Source organism: Ammospiza nelsoni, chromosome 18 (genome assembly GCF_027579445.1).
Source record: "Ammospiza nelsoni isolate bAmmNel1 chromosome 18, bAmmNel1.pri, whole genome shotgun sequence".
Classification (NCBI taxonomy): domain Eukaryota; kingdom Metazoa; phylum Chordata; class Aves; order Passeriformes; family Passerellidae; genus Ammospiza; species Ammospiza nelsoni.
Genome location: NC_080650.1, coordinates 10,739,095 through 10,763,470, shown reverse-complemented (window position 1 = coordinate 10,763,470; position 24,376 = coordinate 10,739,095). Strand labels below are relative to the sequence as shown.

The 24,376-nt window shown below is 44.9% G+C and overlaps 2 protein-coding genes across 5 annotated transcripts in view; both read right to left on the bottom strand.

Moving 5' to 3' along the window:
- LIMK2 (LIM domain kinase 2) overlaps positions 1–9,670 on the bottom strand; it is a 30,558-nt gene extending 20,888 nt beyond the window's left edge. The window contains exons 1-2 of the mRNA XM_059484921.1: positions 9,617–9,670; positions 7,065–7,164 (exon numbers count right to left, since the gene is read on the bottom strand). Coding sequence (XP_059340904.1) covers positions 7,065–7,164; positions 9,617–9,632 — 116 coding nt within the window. The 5' untranslated portion in view covers positions 9,633–9,670. The remainder of the gene's footprint in view (positions 1–7,064; positions 7,165–9,616) is intronic.
- Positions 9,671–9,923: 253 nt separating this feature from the next.
- Positions 9,924–24,190, bottom strand: RNF185 (ring finger protein 185). 4 transcript variants are annotated; one of them, XM_059484918.1, is made up of 7 exons: positions 24,025–24,190; positions 18,453–18,686; positions 16,915–16,933; positions 16,162–16,274; positions 15,579–15,633; positions 13,586–13,703; positions 9,924–12,462 (listed from the first exon to the last, which is right to left on the bottom strand). In XM_059484918.1, exons 2-7 carry the CDS (start codon positions 18,632–18,634, stop codon positions 12,365–12,367), a joined length of 585 nt encoding a protein of 194 aa, XP_059340901.1. In that variant the 5' UTR covers positions 18,635–18,686; positions 24,025–24,190; the 3' UTR covers positions 9,924–12,364. The 4 variants fall into 4 exon arrangements, with proteins under 4 accessions (XP_059340901.1, XP_059340902.1, XP_059340900.1 ...); XM_059484919.1 differs by having other exon boundaries at positions 18,453–18,643; positions 24,025–24,141; XM_059484917.1 differs by lacking the exon at positions 24,025–24,190 and adding an exon at positions 23,819–23,874.
- Positions 24,191–24,376: the final 186 nt, after the last annotated feature.

Here is a 24,376-nt window from a genome sequence, read left to right as displayed (position 1 = left end):
AAGGAATACAAGCACACACACGTGAAACTTGTCTTTGCAGCAGCCGCACGTTCTAATGCAGGAGTCAAAGACGGCAACGAGCCACATCTCCAAGTACATCAAATTAACTATATACATTCCTAAACCCTTCACAGTGAGTGGGGTTATCCTGCCTTCACAGCACCTACAATCTGTTCACCCTGCTGCAGGAGGTAATTCAGTGTGCTTCATCCAAGGAAACACTGCTTTCTTTCCAGTACTGTTTTAGGAGATCATTACAATCCTTTAACAGAATTGTCACCTCCTGAATGGAAGCTGAGAGGTATAAATCAGCACACAATACTCTCTCCAGCTCACAGAACATGCAGTTGTATCACTGTGCTTGTCTGAAGCCAAGCATGATCTCTAGTGACCTAATCAGCTAAAGCTGCTCGCAAGACACTCAAAAATGGAACAAACATATGCTGCTGCACCCAGCCCTCCCATTTCTGTGTAGTCAGCAAAGCCTGGCATGCCTGAACACAGCCTGAAAACCATGCTCTGTTCCAGAGGCAAGAGCACAAGGGCTCTGTAATGTGCTTTTCCTGGAGATGCTCGCCTCAGCTGGCACTCTGCTCCAGGGACGCTTGGGGCTGGAACAAGGCACTCTTGGCTGCACATTTGACAGCTGCTGCTTGCTGTTGAAGTATGCAGAAACCTAGGCAGCTTTTTGTGTTCTTTTTTTTCTCCTTTCTTACACATTTTTTTAAATTTAACTTTTAATAAGCAGCCACCTTTCTGAAGGGAAAAAAAATCTCAGTTTTCCCCATTGAATGTAATTGGTAAGCCTGGCTGTAAAAGTGCAGTGAAGCCTAGTGCTGCAGAGCCCGATGTGCTTGTCAGTTCCAGCACGGGTCTAATTCCTTCTGACATTTCACACAGCTCCACTGGAAGCAGCAACACGGTGAGTCTGTGTCTAGGAATGCGCCCTGGTCTCCCACATTCTCCGTATGCTGCGTGCCGAGCAGGGGCCAGCGCTCCAACCCTGCGCTTCCCTGGCTATCAGCACCTCCCCACCACACGCCCACCTCCAGCGCGGCCCCTCCCGCCTCTGGCACCTCCACACAAAAGCTTTTCCCCGCAATTCTGCTGCCATGGGCTCGCCGCCCTCCGAGGGGCATTCCACGTGACCTCATAAATCCCAACTCTTCAGACAAAACCTTTGAAGATTTGATCCACAGATGTGATAAGCAGCCAGCTAGTCTGTGAATGAAGCCAGCAGATAAAGCCCAACTTCAAAGTAATAAAACCACCCAGACAGCTAAGCAACTAGGAAAGGATTTTAAGACTTCCTTAAAGCCAAAGGACACATAGTCAAATGTCTATTTAAACAGGAAACTTCTTATCAAAATTATTTTACTTCTGCAGCAAGACCCAATAGCAGCAGCCAGTAAGTTACTTTGGCTACACAGAAATGTCTTGTTACTTCTTGCTTTTTCTGTTGTCTCTATGACCTATTTGAGAACACAATGTCTTCTGATAAAAGGGCTCTGGAAAAGGTGTTAATGTGTTCATACATTCTAGATCTGAATTCCTGCCAGAATAACTACTTCATTAATGCTGATAACAGGTGTGTGCAGGGGGGGCACCTTCTGTAATTTTACTGATACCATCTCTGGGGGCCAAAATGCACGGGAGTAAATTTCTTTTTCACCAAGTCAAGTCAGACATCAGCAACTTCTCTCTTGCAAATGCTGGCAGCATTTCCACTACAACCAGGTGGTCATCACAGGGGGAGCTTTATTCCTCATTATGGTTTAGAACAGAGCAGTAACTTGTGCCAGAAAGACTATAACTACCAAATGAAAAGGAACACATGAAAAACCTTGACAAGGACTTCCATGATATTAATCACTGAGTCTCAGCCATTATTAGAGATTTATCTCCCCAGAAATGAATCACACAGCTGTTGTGATATTCCAGTGATGAATACCTTGAGCCAGCTGGGGCTGCAGCCTCTCCTTGCCACACATCCCGTGCTGCTCGGTAGCATGTCTGCAGACAGATGTATTGCTCAGCACATCCCCAGCCCTGAGATACACAAACTTCTCCCGGCACAGACAGACACTTCGATATGTGTGGGACTGAGGGAAGAGGAATCTGCTCGATGCCTGAGGAGTTTGCAGCAAGCCTTTCCTTTAGCATGGGCGCAGCTTGGAGGGGTTCCAAATACTTCATGCAATCCCAACACCTCATTGTGTTCCCAAGGCACTTAACGTGTAACACGTGCTTTGCTGCTGTTGAAAGACAAGAGTCAGCTCCTGAAACCAATCCAGCCGGCTCCTGCAAGCACCACCTTGGGATCTGCACGTACCTCCGAGCTCTTGTAGCCGATCTTGAGTAAAGTACAACAAACAGTGACCTGAAGTTCAGCTCCATCACTGCATCTCACTTCTGAGCAGCAGCACAGCTTCAGAACAACACCGTGGTGCTGCTCAGTACCTCACATCACCAAGCACATGAGGAAGGAGAGGTTTTATCCCCAACACGTTTGTCTGATGGCTGCAGCCCTCCTGAATGTGTGCGGGCTGAGAGGCAAACCAAGGAAATTCAACCAACTGAAACTTTGGGAAGCAGTGGCTTCTGCTCTGTAAATGCAGCAGATATGGCAGTAGGACTGGCACAGCACAGCATCCTCACTCCTCCTTAATGTGCTGCTTTGGTCTGTGAAGAGCAGGAACTCCTCAGGGAAGGATCCTGCCTCACTCCTGTGCCTCACATGCTCTGCTGTGTGAGTAATTCTAATTACCTTGATATAATAATGCTCGATAACAGTGCCCTAAAGGACAAGCTGCCAATGCAAGCAAAAGAAAGTTTGGACTGGAATGCCCCATTCCTCCTTAAATATAAAGGCTGGCCATTGATGCCCTGTATCTGATAGATTCCCCTGAGGAATGCGGCCACCTGCAAAGTGCTGCATTGTTCCTTTGAATGTGTAAACTCTCAGAGGCCATAGCGATCTGTGTGCCAATAGGCAACTATTTCTCCCTGAATCTGATAGTGGCCTCCAGAATTTCAATGCTGAAGAAGACACCACCAAAGGAACATTGCCAGGAATCTGCAGGATTAGTGAAGAGTTCTCACCTGTGAGGCCCCTATCATTAACTTTCTGTAGCTGCCAGAAACTGGAGAAGAGAGGGAAGAGGAGATTTTTATCTTCCTGCTCCTACCTTGATTCAGTTGCCTTTTATTTCTGCTGCTCTTTCCCCTGCTCTCACACTCAGCTGCTGTGTGGATAAACCTGACTTGTGCTCACAGGTGAAAAGCTAAGGGAAAACTCAAAGCACCAAACATTCCACAATTTAAATTCCTCCTAATACACATCTTGCTTACATCTTCATTTGTCCACATTTGTGCTTCAAATGCTGTTCAACCATTTGTCCTCTGGGGAGGGAGCTGCTTTTGGAAAATGAAGGCCTGTGCCAAAGACATTGAACTGACAGAAGTGATCTAAAGTCTAGAAAATAGAGTCTGGAGAAAAAGCCAGGTCTGCTAAATCCAGGGCTTCTGCCTTGTACAAGGGACTGATGGGAGACACAATCTCCTTTCTGACAGGGGAAGGCTATGTGGGTAACAGAAGCAGAGGAAAAATCTTGTTTTTCATGAACATGGAGAGAAGAAATGGATTTAAATGTGGAGATAGTAGACAGAAGGTTCTAACCCTGAGGATAATGAAGTGCTAGTAGACAGCCTGAGAGACCAAAATTTTACAGTCACTGGAGATTGTTAGATGACCAATTTCTTGATCATCCCTAAGCCACAAAAATTACTTGCTTCATATATAAGTTGATAGTAGATATACTAAAAACAGAAAACAGATTTATAAAAATACCCTCAGACCAGGTTTAATTATATACAGTTATATTATATACAGTCTTCATATAAGTTTGCCTGGCTTGCATTCCCCTGCCCCCAAATGTAAAAAGAATCAAAGTGATTTACTAAGTTTTGCTGAGAAAAAAAATATTTCTGGAGCACACAAAATATGGCATTCAGTATAGAAAAATCACATTTTGAAAGACAATCAAATCACTAGAGCTCGGAAATTAGTAGTGTTTCTCTTCCTGTTCAGTGGGCTGGAGCTTAGGGCACCCCTTGATCCATGGATAGCTAATCCAGTGCTCTTCAAACTCCTCATGGTTTTTCAGCTTTTAATTAACTGGTTTAGGTATAAACTAAATGGTATCTTTAAATCTGTGACTGTAAAATCACCAGTAATCCATCACCTTCTGCTACTTTTGAAGATATACTGTGAACATTTTTTCTGGCTTTGGCTTTTAGTAGAGATTTGTGCAGCAAGCCAGTGTTGCTTGGCTACTTAAATTAGGTTTATTTTATAGACCACAGCACTAGACATGCTCTGTTATTTCATGGTTAGGAAGGAACTGAGCCTCAGCTGTCTTCCTTCCTAAAAAATGCTTAAGCACCCTGCTACAGTAGGAATTCCTGCCAGCATTTACAATTATTTTCTTCCTATGCATCCATTTTCCACCTGGATGTAGTCTACAGGCTTGGTCTGAATTTGTGGTTTTCGAATAATCAAAACTGGATTTTTTACAAATACCATGTCCTTAGACAAACCCATACAGCTGTGTCTGGGTCTTCTCATTCCATCCTACTCCAATTCAAATACACAATACCCCTACAGAAAGTGGGAATTGTCTTTAAGTTCATTTGTCATTAACTGCAGAAAAACAACACAAACCACCAAAAATAAACACTGGTAATAATACTTTATTCAAAAGTATATTTATATATATAGTCAGAAGTATTCAAGAATATATAGTCAGAAGTATTCACCTTCTATTTTGCAATATGGGGAAAATGTTTGACTGAAAACAATAAAACCAGCAAGCTCTTGGTCAAAAAAGCTCTTCCAATAATCCCCTGAGGTAAAAATGATCCAGACCTGGCAAAAGGCTCCTTTTCCCTTCTCTCTTTCCCTTTCTTGGTGTAATGTCTGAAGTTCTGTGCAATGCAATTTCCAAATCCAGTCAAACTGTGCAAAGCAGTGACCTTTGAGAGTGTGTGCTGTCTCAACAGAACTCGGAGGCACAAAAGCACATTCAGAGTTAATTCACAACAGACTCCGTGACAGAAACATCTAAGAAACTTCCTCAGCCAGATCCAGCCCATCAGATTCAAGCCTAAGGAACCAGCTGGCCAAAGAACAGTCTAAAATATCCAAGATCTACAAACAGGGATTTGCTCTTCCCTCAAGCCACAGCAGAGCAAATGCAGGTTTCAGAGACAAAAGCTCCTGTAGATGCAGTTTGAGGAAGGAGGGAAGTGACAAAAACTAAAATCCTCAGAGACGCTGATGTACGTCAGCTCCTGCCAGCACCAAGAATAAACAGAGCTAACGAGCCTGGAGCAGGGCCAAGCTGCATTAGAGAAATTATGTGCCAGGCCAGGGAGTCAGCTAATCCACAGGAAGACTCTAAAAAACACTGCACAAGAGCTGCCGGAACTCACAGCTCCCAGCTGCCAAAGCCTCCTACCCTCAGAGGCTTTTTCAAGTTTGCCTTTGGGATATCAGCACAAGAGTGCTGCTCAGCATGGCTTAGGGACAGCAGAAGGAAAGGAGGAACACAGGGCAAACTGGAAACTTGTTTTCATGTCAGTCCTACCCTGGAACTAGGAAAAAGGGGAGGGCAGCTTCCTTTGCTGCAGGTTCCAACTGTTCACTGAGCACAGCAAAGGCACAGGGCACAAGAAGTGCATCAGCAAATGCAAAAAGTGACTACACAGCTCAGAGAAAGGTTGGTGTCATCACTTGTATTAAACAAACCAGCCCAGAAGCAACAACCAAACCTCCATTACACAATATAACCCATGAAAACAAATCCTCTGTGAAGTGTCCCAAAGGCAGGAGTTGCCTCCAGCTCAGCTGCTCCTCACCTCAACAGCCCCAACAGCAAGAAGCACCAAAACATTTGCAAATCAAGACCCACAAGAGAAATACATTCAATGGCAAGAGGGACAGACTTCCCAGCACACACAGCTTGGGGTTTGGCTACTGGCACAGTCTAGGGAAGCTCAGCAGGATACTCATCCTTCAGGGAAAAGAGAAAACCAGGATTAAGAAAAGCTGCTTCATTATGGTTAAACATGATCACTAAAACCAAGAGAAATCCAAAATACTGGAATTTGTAATGAAATAAAAATATTATAGTGATTATTAATGTGTCACTAAAACAGCATTTTCCAACTCAACTGAGCCTGCACTGCTTTGGCAGCATGAGATGCTTTATTTTTTTTTAAATATACCAATAACCACAATCCTCACTTCAACAAAGATGGAGTATTTTGTTGGGGTTTTTTCCTTGTGTTCTTTAAACAAGGACAATAGATGCTTATTTTGGCACAGAAAACATTCCTCCAAAGCCACACTTTGGCTTCCTTTTCCCCCACTTTCTTCAACAATATCCAAAACATTAACCTCCCCATATTCAAGCCAATATAGAAGCCAGTAGAAGCTGCAGGTACTGAACCTCTCTCAAAAATACAGACCCCTTCAGAAATGTGATCCTGGAGCATGAAAACTGGACTGAGTACTCATGGAACACAAAAAAGAGGCATTACTCCTACCACCATGGCAGACATCCCTTTTTGTCCTTGCTGACAGCAACACTATCTAACAGATTTCATAAGTCTGTCTCTCTTAAGAGTTTGAAAAGGAGAGAAAGCAAAAAGATCTCTATCAGCACCCTACTAACAACCTTGCACCTACCACACATGGAAAAAGCAACAGGCTGTGCAAATTGCCTGGGCACTGCTTTGGAATGTTGCAGAAGACAAACATGTAACCCATGGCCTCTGCCACCAGCAGTAAATCAGAGCTTTTATTTGCACTTTATCTGTGCCAGGCAGTGTCAGCTGCACTGGGGACTGGATGTTGTCCCTGAGGTACAGCCACAAAGGAGCTGGGAACAGGTCAGGCACAGAGATCAGTGCAGGAATCCCCAGCTCATGCTGGGACCTCACCAGCAGGTCCCAGCCAGGGGAACAGCACAAGGAGGGTTGAAAGGCTGAGCTTCACCTACCTGAAACAGGAGATGTGCCAAGCCTCATTGACAGTCTTGTGCAGGCACTGCCCAGCTGCAATGCTGTCCCCACATCCCAGACATCTCCAGACCTCTTCACCTGCACACAGCAAAAAGGGGACAAACAGCAATCAGTTTACAGCAGAGAAAACACAGATTGGTACATCCTTCATAAAGAACAACCCTAAGTAACTGACAGGAAAGCCTTCCCACATGGAAAGCTGCAGGCAGTCTATAGCCCCAGAGTGGGAACTCCCAAATCAAACTCTGATATCTTGTATATTTTTTTCCTTCAGACATGACATCTGCTTATTCACATTCTGCACAAAAAAAATTATGACTTTTCACATAAAACAGTTCAGTTACAGCTCTGTCAGAGCAGAGACTTCAGGAAGGCAACACTGACCTAGTACAATTCCAACAGAGAACCATGCTAGGCCAGGAAGCCACACTACTGCTTCCCCCACAGCACTGACTCAGCACACAACGTTTGCTCTCATTTGTATAATTAACTGGATTTCCCAGAACTGAAAGAAAGGAAAGGCAAACTTCATTCAGTAGAGAACAACTAGACTACCAGGAAGGAATTACACTCTTGAATGAATAATCCCATGGAGACTGTACAGCCAGCACCAGGCTACCCTCAGACTTAGGAAGGGGGAGTGATGCTACTGGCCTATTGCCCTTCCAGAAAATACTTAAAATAGTTATAACAGAGTTATAATAGTTTTTGCTAGAACTGCCAGAAAGCCCCAGAGAGAGCTGGTTACTTAGATGCAAGCAAACTAGGAAAACAGAATGAAAACTTGTGCACAAAGAGCATTTGGCACACAGATAAATGCTATCCAAAAACCCAAAGGCAGTGCAGGCATATTAAAGAGTCAAGAATCTTAGTTTAGCACAGGATGGCACAAGAAACGTGTCACAGAGCCGAGCAGATCCCAAATCTGTTTCTTCCTGCTACCAAGAGTTTGCTTGCAGCAAGGCTGCATTAAAGGAAAAGGGGCACTTAGACAAGGAAAACCACAAACCACGACTTCCCTTTTCCAAAGGGTGGTACAACTTGGTTAGGCAAGTTGCTTAGGCAAGTTCATACCATTCCTAAGTTCCTTGAAGCTACACAAAACAGAAGCCATCAACCTTCCATGCACCTTTACCCCACTGTGTAGGTCAACAACAATGTTTAAAATTAACCAAGGTGAAGATCTTGCACTTTTTGCATGAATAGCTATTTCAGGGAAAAAAAAAAACATTCGCTGCTCAGCTACAAGCACCACTATCACCAGCAGTATCCAGGAAGGTCTCCATAAAGATGTAAGGCTCAAAGGGTTCCTTCAAATGTGACAAGTGGTGTAGGTTGCTACTTCAGTTCCCAAGTGTGCATCAGCTCCACACCTGGATCACCTGCCCCTGTGCCCTCCTGTTAATCCACAACACCAAGAACTCCACCTGAGCTCAGACCTGCACAGCAGAGTAAAGGTTGGGAGAACCTTGGAAAAACCTGACCCTACCTGTGTTGTCCTATAAAGGAAAAGGTTTTTCAGCACACTGGGAATAAAAGGCAAAGCTCCGTGTGCCTGTGCCTCCATGCACAGGCAGCCAACGCTCTCCTCTCTCCAAGCAGGGCAAGCCTGGAAAGTCAGCTGAACTTCTGAAATAGCTGCAGACCAAAACTACCTGCAAACCAAACATTCTGCAGCTCCATCCTCTCCCATTCAGTGTCACCAGCACAACACACACGTGTCAAAACTGTCTGTGGATTCTATTAAACAAATTTAAAGCTCAATGACTACACCACAGCTGACTACAAGCAACAAATTCCTCCCTGATCATCTTACAGAATCTGACCCATCAGCTTCGGAACTCCACGAAGAAGAAACTCCAGCTATTCTCAGCCGTAGAGCTGCATCTGTTTAAGTGTGCCCAGCAAGGCTGATGAGCTCACAAAGGGAAACGAACAGTCCTCAATCCAACAGAAATTGCTTCAGTATGCAGGAGAAACGACGGAAATGAACAAAACAGAGCAGGAAACAGCGCGAAGGAAACGCGGAGGGACATAATCCATGGAACAGGTCTGCCGAGTTCCCCAGGCCGGGAGGAATGTGGCACAGACACAGCGACGAGCAGGGGCCGAACCCGGGGGCACCGGGGGACCTCGGGGGGCAGCACGGACGGGGTGAGTGGCACCGGCGGGCCCCGCGCTGCAGGACCCGGTGCCGGCTGCGGCCGCATCTCCCGTGGCCGTCCCGCGGCTCTCACTGCACCGGGGCTGCGGAGCCCCGCCGGGAGCCCCCGGGCCGTGCGGTGCCAGCCGCTGGAGGGAGCGGCGGGCCGGCCCCAGAGCCCTCCCCGGCCCGGGGCTGACGTGCGGCCGGGCCGCGGGCTCAGGAGGCAGCGGCCCCGTCCAGCCTCGCAGGGGCCGCCCCGCGACGCCGCCGAAGCAGCAGCGGCCGCATACGGGCGAGAGCCGCGGCCTCGCGTACGCGCGCCCGCCCCGGGTGTTGGAGGGCGGCTCCTCCCGCGGAGGCGCGGCCGGCCCGGCCCGAGCTCACCTGGCAGCGCCTCCATCCCGCGCCCGCCGCCCGCGCCCGCCCGACGCCAGCGGCGGCCGCCGCACCTGGGCCCGTCCCTCCGCACCGCCCGCCCCGCCCCCGCCACGGGCCAATCGGCGTCGCCCGCCCCGCGCACCGGCCAATCCCCGCGCGGCCCCGCCGCGCCCGCCCCGCCCTTTCCGCGCCGTTGACCAATGGCGGCGCCTCCCGCCCGCAGCCCCGCCCCGCACGTGCCGCGGCCCCGGGCGGGCCCCGCCGCTCCCGCTCCCGGCCCCAGGCAGCGCAAAGGAACGGCGGCGCACTCCGCTCAATGTAAAACCATTTTTTAATTCTAAATCACTTTCACAACAGTGAAAATTAGTGAGGAGGAACGGTAACGCACTAACCGAGCCGTCCGGGCCGCGTGCGGTCGGGTTACGGGAAGGGGTACATACAAAAGCACACCAGGGAAAGGGGGAACCAAGCGTTAACACTTTTAGACTATTCCATCCTTGAATTGCCGGAAAATAAGAGCTCTCAGTCATGCTTCTGCAGCCTTCTCCATTATCTCTCTCAGTCCTAGATAATGGATAAATCCATTATCTCTCTCAGTCCTAGATGGAAATCCCCACCCCCGATCCATTAAAATTCTGGTTTTTAAAATGCATTAATTAAATATATTTCAGTACCTCTTGAATCTATTGCAGTCACTTCTCTATCCTCTTTATGGGATAAAGGCTTCAAAGAGCTACCTTTCTCCTCCCTGCATAACCTCTCAGCATCGAGTTTCTCCGTTCAAAAGGAGAAGGAATCCATCCCTTACCGTCACATGAACCTTCCCTTCCCATCAGCAGGTGGTGCTGACTGCGCAGGAGAGGAACCCAAAGCTGCGACATTGTAGGACAACCAAACCAAACAGCCCGTGCTCCTGGGAAGGGGCCCAGTTACCAAGTTACACATTGAGAAGAACCCTTTGCCAAAGTTCAGCTACTCACAAGTGTCGCACAGCAAAAGCTGAAGCACCACCTCAACTATAAATAGTTGAGCAATATATTCTGTCAGATTATTGAGTCAGGTATAAATCTGACGTGACAAAACACTGCAGAAGCTTTGCAACATTCTACTTGCCAGATGGAATTTTGGAGGTAGGCAAGTTAAACTTCAGTCATACTCTGTCTTGACACTAAAAGGAAACAGTTTATAATTACATAAATAAACTTCTATAACAATTAATTAAAGGTGTCCTGCCCAGGAAACTCTGCCATACACTAAAAATCCCAAGCTACTGAAACAAAGTTTCTATTAATTGATTTGCTTTCAGTTTTTCAGTCTACTGCCAGGGAAGTCACAACATTCATCTTGCAGGAAATCATCATGAGTACGAGCGACTGGAATCAAAAAAATCTAAAAACAGTAAGAGAAAAAGAAATGGAATTGCCTAGTCAGAGAAATATGAACTGTTCATCTTGCTAGGGAATCTCTCATACCTGTTTTGAAGGAATCTACACAAATACATCAGGAGTACTCTTTAAAGCTGAATACCCAACAGGATTCCAAAGTGGCTGCAGATTGCTCACCTTCTGCAATATCCCCTCAGCACATTAATGGTTGTGGTCTCCTCCAGCACTTCAAATTAAAATCTTTGGTAGATTTTAGCTGCAGAGACTGTGGTGCTGCAGCTGTCCTGCTGTGGCATGGGAGAGGGTCTGTGTGCACCTGCAGAGAGAAGGTCTCCAAACATTCCCTACTGAGCATGTGCTGGCAAAGGCAGGATCTCAGGGCTCCTCCTGTGTCATTTTACAGAATGACAAGTTTTACCTCAAAACTCACGTAAAGATGCCTTTTGTTCCTCTACCCAGACAAGCTGATCTCAGGTCTGTAATAGGATTTTATCTGGAGTACATGACCTTGTGTAGACAGTCTCAAAGCCTTGAGGAAGATAAATGTCGCTACAGTGACGAGGTTGGGAGGGGATTATCCAGGAGTGCAGCCCAGGTGCTGCACAGAGCCGGGGAACACAAACAACACTGTTTGTCAGTGAGGAACTGGGCTGCCTCCAGCAGCCCCACCTGGCTCCACAGCCAGAGAGTCTTCCAGGGTCTGGCTCCAGCATGCTCAGGCTTTAAAAAGTTGCAGCATAAATTTGTATCCTTTCTTCTAACAGCCATGAGAACCATCAGGAAGGGTTTTCCACCACGCTGGGAAATAACAGACGGAAAAGAAACCGGAACCAGTCTCCAGAGCTGGCTCTGCCTGCATCACGTGCTGTGCCCCAGAGAGTCCCAGCAGAGCTGGGGATGATTTCCTGGAGAAGGTCAGATGTTGATGGAGACATTAAACAACATCTGCAGCTCTGGCAGATCCATCGTGGTTGCAAAGCAGGAGATACTGGTCACACTGGAGAAGCTTCCTTACCTGCCCAGTCTGTTGGGATAACTGTGTATCCCACAGGCCTGGTGTCACTGATTGGCACAGGATTTCAAAGCAGCACTCCCTTTTGGAGTGCAGCTCAACGCTAGGCCCATGGTTTGTGGCAGGAACCTGTTGTACAAGATATCTGAGCTGAAATACACTTTTAAACCAATGTTTTAATTACCAACTCTGGTGCAAAATGTGAGATTCCTCATTGTGCTGTGGTACCACCAATTCCTGAAGCCCATAGGTAGCTATGGAACCAGACACCAAGAGGTTTAAAATGGGATGGGGATGCAGTTTGTAACTGTTTCAGTGGCCTTGTTGGTCATGAATATATAGAATAATGGAAAAGACTTATGCAATCAACAGCCAGAACATTATCACCAGTGCCACAAACAGGAAGAGGCGGGAAAGGAACTGCTCATCCACATATTGAGGAGTCCCTGGAACAGCTGGAAAACAGGAAGTAAAAAAAACAAACAACAGTTCAGCTCCTTCCTTTTCTCTGGGATTGTGTGTATTCTGAATATAGTATATTCATACATTGAAAAATATGCAAAGAATGAGTCTGCTTGGTGAGAAAATTGCTGCTTCCCACCCTCAGCGTGGCTGGCTGCACGGGCAGATCATAAGGAAGACAAGTATTTCAAAGCAGGATTCCTTAGTTCAGTCCCCCCAGCCCCACAGATTTTCAGGGGACACTGAACTATAGTTAATAGGGAAGATAATTTGACCCAAGGACAGCACAGGACCATGGCAATGCTGGTGTGATGTGAAGAATGAGTTTGTTCCTCGTAATTCCTATGTCCATATGACATGGTGGAATATTTGCCAGGCATAACCTTCCACAAAGTAAGTTCAGAAAACCCTGGCCAGTAGGTGTTCTTGTCCAAAACAGATTCAGTTTGTCTACACTGAAGATGGGGAGGAGGTTTTCTAGGGATTACTTCATTGTTAGAGAGCAAGGTCACCCCTTGGAGTAACCCAGCTGGTTTTTGTTAATCAAAAACGTGAAGTAATTTCACTGGAAAGTTACTTATTGTAGAATACAGATGACTGTCTCAGAGATAAATTTCTGAAAAATGAACAATCCTTGCATCCATAATTCTGTGGTACAGAGCACCAATTTAAATTTTTCCTTCTCATCTTTCAGGAAATGGTCCTCTCCTGCTGATTTAAAATCTGGGTCTCCTTCATACACCCCTAGTGACTCCTTTTTATTATTATTAGAAAGTCTAGTCCAATTTGTCTCATTTTTCAGGAGAAGTCTGCTGGTGTACCAGAGGAGACATCTGAATTAGAGGAGAATAGTCCCCAGTGCCACTGTTCCTCTGCAGTCACTGGTCTCCCAAGAGAGCCTTCAGCAAATTATATGGAAATTACAAACTTGCTTCTTTTATGAGTCTGTGTACAAAACATACCAGCCACAGACCATGCTCTCTACAGAGTGTTTTTACCCTCATTTTGTGTTTCTATTGACAACACTGGCTACTGTTCAGAATATTTTGCCATTCAGCAGGTTATTGAAGAGTTTGTGAAATGCCTGTGATGTGACAGGAGGAGGATCTGTGGTACCTGGAGGAGGTCGCCCGTCGTTTATGTTGAAGGCTGTTGCAAATATACCAAAGGGAAACGCCCCAATTCCAAAGGACATCTGGAAGCCACCATCACCAAACCCAAAGCCCTGGAATCCCTGCAGAGAACAAAGATCAGAAGACAAAACAGGTACCAATCACTTAGAGCCTATTTCAGAGTATTTTGTGCAGATATTCCCTCTCACTGGCTTTCCCACAGCTAAAGGAAAGCCAAGCTGTCACCTTTCAGTCTGACACACTTTTGTAGATGTCTCCTTAGCTTTCCTGCATTTAAAATGTTTCAGACAGCAGCAAATTCACCAAGGTTTCTCAAACCAAAGGTTTGAGAAAATGAAAACTAGCAACTGCTGCTCTTGTTTGAGGGCCACAAATTAGGACAGTGTTTCCCAACTGTAACCTTTCTCAACTAAAAGTAGTAGGTGTCTGCCAATGTATCAAAATCAACAGAAGGAATTCTATTTAGAATGTCTTAATTTATCATGTGTTAACAGTTGTTAGCCATATAGGAAAGGTACTTAAGAAAACAACCTAAATTGCTTTTTGTGATACATGTGCATCAGTAAACACTCACTGGAATGATAAATTGCCAGTGGGATGCATAGGAAAACCACAAAAAAATCACCATGGGGACTCAAATTAAGGTGGAAAAATCACCTGGGGCAGGAATGCAAGACATAAGGAGGAAAAAAGGAAGTTACAATGCAGTAACACTGACCCCGTGGGATCCAGACTAAAACACCACATCAAGTCAAAAGATAAGTGTCCTGAATTGAGATGAATCTTGCTCTGCAGAAGCAGTGTGCTGTTTGAGAACTAACTGTGTGTGAATCTAGGGGCTTGTGTCATGCCTAACACTGTGGAGAGCCCACAGTTCCATAATCCAGCATTCTGTCCTCTCACCTCAGGATTAAAGCAGTGATACCAGTTCTGAAACACCCTCTGGTTTATCACCACCAACAATGGGAGGACAAAGATGATTTTACTCATATAATAAAAGTTTCTTGGTTGAGCCTTGATTTCAGGAGTTGGTCTTTTGACCATACTCCTCTCAAGCATTTTGTCACTAACTCTGAGGGACAGCAAGGCTCTCTGTGGCAGGTACAGGATCTGAATAGAACAGCATCACTACTGCCCTGCCTTCATACCCCATCCCTCTGACTTACAGCAGCACCAGCTGAAAGGTTCAAGTAAGGTACAGGAGCTGATTTAATAAGGCAGCAATGCCCTAGTGAAAGAGAACAGCTGAGCTCCCAGTACATTCAATACAGAAATGCACCTTAATCACAACCTGCAGAGTTGTTTGCTTGAAGCATGAGGGAGACAATCCTCTCCAAGGAGCCCAGGCTGAGTTACATGGAAATGTGCCATTGTTTCATCAGGTCATGCAGTGCTGGAGCACACTGTGGTCTGTCCTACCACCTACTCCCACGTCTGCTCCATCTGTGCCAGCTTCTGTTTACATTCACCCTATGTTATCTCCTCAACAAAACCACAGATCCCTCTTCAAATCATGTATCCAACAGATATTGACTTTCTCTTGCTTCTAATGCCATGGTACAGTAACATCCCATTGAAATGAGAGAAGCAGGTGTCAGTGTCAAAAATCTAAATTAATACGTGGATTAATTAATGACACGTAAGTTTTGACAGAAATACACTTGCACAAAGAATTTTCAAAGCAAAGTCTTCCTTGTATTGAAATGTGGAGAACAATCAAGTATGAAAAGCTTTTCCAGTGGTAGCACACTGGAAGTTGGGCTGTTCTTTGGAATGCTAAAGGTGCCACAGGAATGGAGCTCTGCCACAGCACAGCTATCAATGATTCATGAACAACCAGCTGGAGTTGTTGAGAAGAGCAGGATGTGTAAGCTGCAGGATCCTCATGCAGCTTCTCTCACACATTATGTCCTCCAGGATGAATAAATACCCCTAGCAATAACAACTAAACCACTCAGGCTCATTTGATCACTCACCCCTCTGTTCTCTGGTTCAGGTCTCTGTCCTTGGGGTCGTGGTGGAGTTTTCTCTCTGCAGGAAGTTGTGAAATTAGCTCAAGTGCAAGGACATGTGACAACAGTATCTGCACTAGACTGGCTAATAATCAGAACCACCATAAAAGACAATCTCCTGACAGTGTCCTGGGGCCATCCAGCAGGGCTGGAGCAGTGTGTGAGAGAGCCAGAAGCAGCTTTGGACCTTGAGCAGCACATAAAGCTGCACTTTTGAATAATAAATACCCATTGCAAAGGCTAAAACCTGAGGATGTGAACATTTAATATAAGCTTCTCTGGTCAGACAACAATCATTGCAACCTGCCACTTGTAACTGATAATTAACACTTGATTCAAATTAAAATGAATTGCCAGTAGAACAAGAAATGTGAACAAAACTAGGCCCTGAAAAAGCCAGAAATATTTGGCAGAAATATCAGATCTATGTCTTTTGACAAAGTATTTAAAATTGTGAATCCAGCACTTTACATTTTAACCTTAAGACCCTAAACTAAAGTTTCATCTTTAATTTTCAAATGAAAATAGTTGCATTGAGGTTTCTTACCTGGGGTCCTGCTGCCCAGTGCTTCCTCTTCCATAGAGAGGAATAACTTTATCTCGACTGATTCCTGCTTTGCATACAGGACACACTTGTCTGTTTGGCCTGGTCTCTAGCCACTAAAAGAAAGGAAATTATAAGAAAACTACTAAAATACCACAAAAATAACTATGCAAACCTCATTTGCAGCCAGGCAGAAAGACTTTAGCAATTTCTCACAAAGTTCTGGAGCAAAACATTTTAGTAAGTGCCAAGTGCTCCCCAAAGTGGAGTTGGCACTTTGGCTGTTGTTCTGGTGGGAACAACTTGCTGATGTGGACACATTCAGATCTGCACTGGAGTAAAATAAGAAATAAAGAGTGTGAGCAGTCCTGCAAAGGCCAAGGGCTAGCACAGATGGCCTTCCTGTCATCCACCTTCTCTATAATGGCACCACAATGTCAAACACTATGCAAAGACAAGTACACTCAGCACTTAAACCTGCAAACTAAACCCTGCAAGCTCCAACAGTAATTGTACCAAAACTGCAATTATGCAAGGCTTAAGAAACTCAAAGTGGAGGCAAGTGGAACAGAATCTAAGTTTTCTTGTTGCTCAAAGGGCAGATTGCAAGCTGTTGCACATTAAGCTGCATGAGCAGGTTGTGACTGCCCTGGAGAGAAAAGCACATTTGAATAGAGGGGGATACTCCAGAGAACCAAGGGCTTTATTGAGCAACTGGAGCTGATGAAAGACAAAGTAAAAGAAAACCTGTCTTACCTGGTGTAAACAAGGCCAACTGTGAGCATTCCCAGGACAATTTGTTCACAGAGCAGAAAAAGGGAGGAAAACAGAATTAGTTACTGAAGTCTATATGACAAATGTGCAGTGTACAGGGATAGTGCAGCTTGGTGACAACAGAATCCTGGAATCCAGCTGGGCCAGTTCTGCAGCCTCCCATCAAAACCATTTTTGCAAACACAGCCCAAGACTGATCTCCACTGGTTTTTTTCAGGTTATGCAATCTAAATTCCTAACGTGGTTCTGTGCATCTCCCACCCCTGGGTTCTCATCCATACCAAAGGCCCAGACAGACCTGCATTAATCTTAGGGTTTATTGTACAAATTTTCTCTTCTGATACCATGAAAAACTATCCCAGAGCCAAGATGAGCAAGTTGTCAGTAACGAGACTTTAGGATCTTAGAAACTGAGTTGAAACATCAGCCACATTCACAGAATCATGGAATAACTAAGGCTGGATGGTACCTCAGGTACCCTCCAGTCCAACCTGATGCTCAGAGCAGGGTCAGCTACTGAGATCAGACTCAGTTGCTCAGGGCAGAGAAATTCCCATTAAACAGATTAAATTGCTATAGCAAATTAAAAAAAGGTCAAAGACAAACAAGCTACAAGATAAAACTGCTAAACAGCCATCTGCTTTCAAAATGGTCTCAATAACACCATTCAGACAAGACACCTGGTACTTTTAAGGTTCCATTACTCCAAATCCTTTTGTGCAATAATTTAATGTTATTTTATCTTAACACACCCTAAGCCAGTGATTTTCCATCTCCCCCAAAAAAATACTGGATTTTCAGATGTTATGAATATTTACACAGGAGAAAAACATTTTCAGGCTTCTTTTAATCAAAGATTTAGCCCACTGTGTAAAATAAACTCCAACCCACCCACATTTGGCCATGTCAATCCTTAACTTCTTCACATTCAAGAAGGGGTATATTCAAACCAAGTTACATCAGAAATTCTGCACATATATCTGTGCTGTGCATTATTTCAAAGTCAAATCAAGGAACTAAAAAGTTCCTAACACAAGTGCAATATCATGGGAAAAGAGAAATTGCCCATATGTAAAAGCTTATTGCCTATTTTTTTATGGTTTCAAAGGAAAAAAGAGCAAGCCTGGAGGAGAAACTACAATTTGGCCTACAGAACCCAGATGCATATCCAGGTTTAGGTAGGCAGAGGTCAGAATGGAATTTAGGTCTAAAGAACATATCTGTGCTAGGCCAGACAGCACAAATAAAATAACACACATAAGCAAACAGTACCAATGAGCACTGAACTGTCTGTGGGGCTGCTTGTTTGTTTGCTTTTACACAATAATCCAGCAGTACAGGGAGTTTAGGACACAGGAAACCCACTCCCTGGAATACAAGCTAAGAAAAGCAGCTGAGGAGCAAACCCAAGCTCCTCCTAAAGCAAACCCACAGTCCCTCCTCTAGAATGACAAACACCCCAGGTTTTTATGGGATCAGACAATGGTGTTCTGGCTGGTGTGTGGGGCTGCAGCACTTACCAAAAGAGGTGCCCACATAAGCTGATAACTGCATCCTTGGCAGTGTCTAAACAGATGTTGCATTCAAAAGTGTTGTCCTGATTAGTGCTGTCCCCAGAACCATTACTGCTGCTGCTGCCACTGGTCCCTCCAGTACTGGAGCTCTTTGTTGATGCAGAAGCTGTGGGTCCTTTGCTTGCCATCCTCAAGGACTGCTCAAACAAAGTCAAGAAAATTTTCCTCTTGGAATCCCAGCTGTGAGAAAGGGAAAAACCAAACAAAGCTAAACAATTATTGGCATTATGAACATTGCATTCTGGCCCCATTCCAAACTGGTAGTGACTTATCTAAGAAGCTCTTGAATCCTGTTGTTGATGGTTTTAGTTTAATGTAGCCAAGAGGGATCTTTTTTTAGAAACTAAGCTACTTTACAGTCCCATAGTGTGACCTGTATTTTACTGTCACTGATAAGCATCCACAGCCAAAACAACCCCCCTGCATTTTCTCATAAATGCCATTTGCTGTAAGGAGAATGAGCTCCCCATGCTCTTCCAAAATTCAACACAACTTATAACTGAGAGTGCAGTGAGAAGCAGAATTTAATCATGAAGTAATTCACAGTTTGAACAGACTGACAATGCAGAGTTTTAAGTTCTATGTTCATTAGTTTGGAATATTAATGACAATAATGGCAAGCAAAGGTGGCTTAGAACTTGAATTCTCTCCTGAGCAGTATATAGGTGCTATCACAGCAGCACTGAAATGACTATCAAACATTTCTAGTATTTTCAAACTATTAAACATTTCTAATCTAGTAGTAAGGTAGTAATGCAGAAGTGTTGAAAATTTTACCTTAACGTGCTTGAATTTTTCTTCCATGCTTTTGTCTCTCATTAACATAATCATATTTACCAAAGAACAGCATTTATTTTATTTCAGTAGCAACAACCTCTACAGTGTAATTCCTTGATATATAAATTGCACAGTACCTAAAAATTTGAGACTCAGCACAAGGCATTTGCACTTCTAGAAATACTTTTACCAGTGCAAGATTTGTAATTCAAGAACTAAGAGAGTTTCAGTAGCTACAGAAATTAATTCACTAAAATACAAATGTTTAAAATGTTTCACTATGCTTTTCATCAAACTCTGACATCCATGCATGCTGAAGTTGCAGGAACAGGAATACTTAGATAAAGCTGTGAGAAACAAACAGGTGATTCAGATTATCTGAACTTTTTGCAAATGTACAAACATTGAAGCATTTTCAAAGGGCAACTTGAATTTTTCAGAAGATAATTTCTTTTCCAACTTACCCCCCAAGCACTAAAGGCTTTCCTTAGCGTTGCCTCTTTGTAGCAGAGCTGCAGCTCAGGGGCAGGGCAGCAAACTAAAGCCTCAGGATCTCCAGCTGTTATTGCCAACAGCTTTTTTCCTACAACACAATCCCACTGCACAGCTAGGAAAGCATCACACCCAGACCTTGTGAAGTATTGCAGCAAAGCCTCAGTTACAGCAGGTGAAATCTATTTCTGCAGAGCTTTTTCACTCTGTTACATCATTTTGCACAGTGTCCCAGAAGGGCAGATTTGTATTCACAGATGCTGCACTTCACCATAGGCTGCTTTCAGTAGTGCTGACTCTGAGCATTTCACACCATGACTCCATTTACACCCAGTTCCTTGTACAAAATTAAAATCCATGTTAGATCAGGGCAGATGGAAATGCTGCCAACCTACAAACTGTATGCCAAAGACACTTGGATTTTTCACACATCCTTACAACCAGAATCTTCAGCCTGTCTTGCTCAGTAGTTCAAGTGAAAACTTATCAGCTTGGATCTCTATATATTAATATAAAAATTGAGAAAACCTCCTTAAAACCAACACACTGTAAAACTTCAACACACTGTAAAAATACTGCATCCCTTTACAGAATGGTCACAATAAACATCTTGACATACAACACAAGGAAAGGAAGTGTACAAGAAGCAAATAAATAAATTCTGAGTCTCTAATGGCAATGTGGAAAAAAGTTCCTTTTTCCAAATTAAATTCGGTATATTAACACAATAAATCTGAAGACTTATCAAAAGATAAAATCTGTATCTCCACAAAAACTTACTGAAAAAATCCCTCAGTTTTAATAACTACAACAAATAAATAAAATGTTATGAAGAAGCATGACAAAGAAATCCAGAGAGATATCAGTAATGCTATGGAATAAAGATGGCTGAGACAGAAGAAAGATTAAAATGACATCATGCAACAGGCACTGAATCTCCTTCCCTAGAACAGGTCATTCCTTAATCTCTGCTGGGGATCCTCTCCTAAGTATTTGTTCATTGCTGAAGGGTCCCAGCGACCTGTTAGGACATAACCAATGTAAAATATCAAAACCATAGCAAAATGCAACAATAAAAATTATGAAAGCCTTCTCACACATTTGATTTCATCCCTGGAATATCCCAGTTTAACATAACTGGTCTGTAACAGGTGCTGCTGGGCTCTGTACATCTGCACATATACAAAGAGGCAAATGTGGAACAGCTTCCAGGGGCTAAATTTACATTTGATAATCACATATTGTGTAGCTTGTGAGTGTACTCTGAATCCTAAAGTACAAATTCAACTGCAAATGGAACTTGTTCCGAGCACAAAATGAGCTCAAAATTGAACAGTCACTCAAACTTCTTGAACTCTGAGACAAAACTCTCCAGGGGAAAAAAACCCAACAAACCATAAGCAAATCACAAACTAAAAAAATCAACGACTATCACAACAGACCAAACTAATCTTATTTTCAATTTGCTTTAGAGTTTGGGAGGAAGACTGTGAATACACTGGGATAGAACACGACTTCTGGGGTTAAATAAACACAATTGAGGGATGCCAGTCAAGGTTTGCTACAAACTTATCCTTCAGATCAGGTCTCCAAATCAACCCCAGAGGCATGATGAGCAACAAACAAAACAAGGGAAAGGATATAAAAATTGGCTGATACCTAACTGCAGGCATTCAGAGAGCTTGTCTTTTTCTTATTTCTTTGCTCTCTACATACTTACAGGAAAATTGTATCTTTGTTTCATAAAAGCCATCTGGATTAGCTGTTTATTTCCTCCAAACCACAGTCCCTATGTTATATCCCAACAGGTTGTTCTGAAAAATGACTGAGCTTTACTACCTCCAAGAATCAAGAGTGGCAGCAGACAAACAGTTAAGAAACAAGGAACTAATCTGCAAGTAGGCTTCCAAAATAAACACAGAAACCTGGTGGAGCATGAAGACATGGAAGTGGAGGTACCTGAGAGGGTGGAACTCCAAGAGGAGCTGAAATTGTGTGGTGACAGCTGAGAGCACAGGAGATCCACGACAAGAGTAAGTGCAGGGGCCTGGGAATGTCCATGTGCTGGGTACAGACCTCACTAACAGCCAGTAAAAAAGAAATTTCCCTCTAATATTTTAAAAACTTCACCTGTAAATCAACTGCTCACCAGGAAAGCACGAGCTGAGTGGTGCTGTCAAAGATCACACTTCTGAACTCAGCCAATGACTGCATTTGCCAAAGTTCACTGCCCAGACCTCAAAACACAGCAAAAACACTTCGGGACAGCCTAGAGGAGTTTTCACCATAAGTTAAGGTACACAAAAAAAAAAAAATCTGCTGGAAAGAGCAGGTGAATATTAATTTAACCTGGGAAAGGCAAAGAGGGAGTATAAATTAGAAGCTAATTCCACCTATACAAAACAGTCCTGGAATATGTGTTCACAGCATGGCATTAGGATGTCTCAAGTATTTAATTTTTTTCATGAACAATGAGAAAAAGTTCTGGTGAGGATATAGAAGTCTGGTTAGGTTATTAACAAAACCCAAAGTTTGTTCCTCTTTGCCATAACAATGAAATAACAAGAGCAGCACTGTTGGATGTCAATTCCACAAGAAAGACCCTTTTCCATATTTCTTTCCTAATGAATTTTATTTTAGCTAAGATTACTGAAATTTAAATAATCCAAATCTAGTTTGTTTATGAAACAAGTTCTGATTTAGTTCCTGAACCTTTCACAGTTTAAATCAAAAAGAAGATTTGTCAGCGTATTTTTCTTATCCCTAAGATAATAGTGTCATTTTCTGACACTTAAAAATATTTACAAAAGGAATATTCACATTAGAAATTCAACTTAAATCTAAAACTACTACTGAAAGTTTATAAAAATATGCCCACTCATAAGTTTAACAGGCTTGATATTTAACATATTACAATTGCCTGGGCTTCAAGTACAACCAGGTAATCTCAGCTGAAAACTGCTGACAATGTCTAGAAGAAAGTGCACTGACTTCTTGACAGTCATTTTAGATATTTTAACTAACACATGACTGTCCTGTTGTTAATCATTAAATACATATTTATCTCTCAGTACTTTTTTACTCTTCTCTGTCCCCAAAACACGTTACATTTTAACTCCTTGGAAACATTTCTCGAGTTCATCTTTCCACCTCCTGTAACCTGTACAGCATTGGGCACCTGCTTCTTAATACCACCACAAAGTGGTCCCAAAACATGAATTCATGAGCTCAGTCGCTCTTGCCAAAGCAGCCATTTGCCTCCCAGCCCTGCCTGGCCTGGTTTCATTAACTGGGATTCTGCAATGCACGTCTGTGTTACAGGCAGTGCTGCCAGGGCCCAGCTCGGGTGTTTCAGGAACACCGAGGAGTCCGTGTACCTTGTAAATGCAAACAGCAAAAACCCCCAGTGATTAAAGCAATTGCTTATTTTTTATTCAGTTCCATCAAGGTTTAATATAAACTCCAAGAAAAATCTTTCAACAAAGATTTTTATCCTCTTACCTCACAAAGTCCAAAGGAAAAAAAAAAAGGAATATAACCAGATGGGTAACACTGCCCCATGGTTTTCCTATGTGAGACAGACGTGCCTGGCTAACCCAGGTTAGCAGCAAACGTAAAAATATCAAATACAACAGTTACTGTATACAACAGGCGTGATTTAAGAAGAAGCGAGCATTAATATATGAACAATTCCTAAAATATAACCAATGTCATGCCCCAGCAGCTGACACCTCGCGACATACCCCGAGCCAGGGCCAGCGGGGCCGGCCCCGCACAGCGCACACCGGGCACCTGCGGCCCCGGCGCGGCGCTTCCGAGGCAAACCCCGGCGGGCAGCGCCGGGCCGCGGAACGGAGCTCGGGGGACCCGCGCCGGGCCCGCCGGGGGCCCGCGGCTCCAGAGGCACCGGGCGAGGCCGGGGGTCCCGCGGCGTCCCCGCCCCGCTCGGCTGCAGCGGGCGCAGGCGGCTCCGGCCCGGCCTCGGAGCCGCAGCCCGGCCCCGGCTGCCCCCACCGCCCCCCGCCCGGCCCGGCCCTGCTCACCGGCGGGTCCGGGCTCCCCGCAGCGCCCGAGCCGAGCCGAGCCGCCGCTCCGCCGGGCCCCGTCACCTGACCGGCCGGAAGCGCGGCCGGCGGAAGGGCCCGGCCCCCGCCCCACCGAGCGCCGCGGCTCCGCCAACCGGGCCGGGGGGGCCGCGGGCAGCGACAGCCACCCGCCACGGCCCCTCCTCAGCCCCGGCCCTCGTTACCTCGGGCTCCTCCGGGGCGAATGGGCCGCGCTGCTCGGCCCCGCCGCGACCCCCGGCTCTGCGGGCGTGGGCGGCTCGGCTGCCCGGAGCGGTGCGGGCCGTGTCCAAACGGCGGCCGCGGGGACTGCGAGAGGTTCGTAGCGAATGCTCGGCCCCAGCAGGAAGGGAGAACAGACAAGGAAGGACGGAAAAGGAAGGAAGGGCGGAAAGGGAAGGAAGGAAGGAAGGAAGGAAGGAAGGAAGGAAGGAAGGAAGGAAGGAAGGAAGGAAGGAAGGAAGGAAGGAAGGAAGGAAGGAAGGAAGGAAGGAAGGAAGGAAGGAAGGAAGGAAGGAAGGAAGGAAGGAAGGAAGG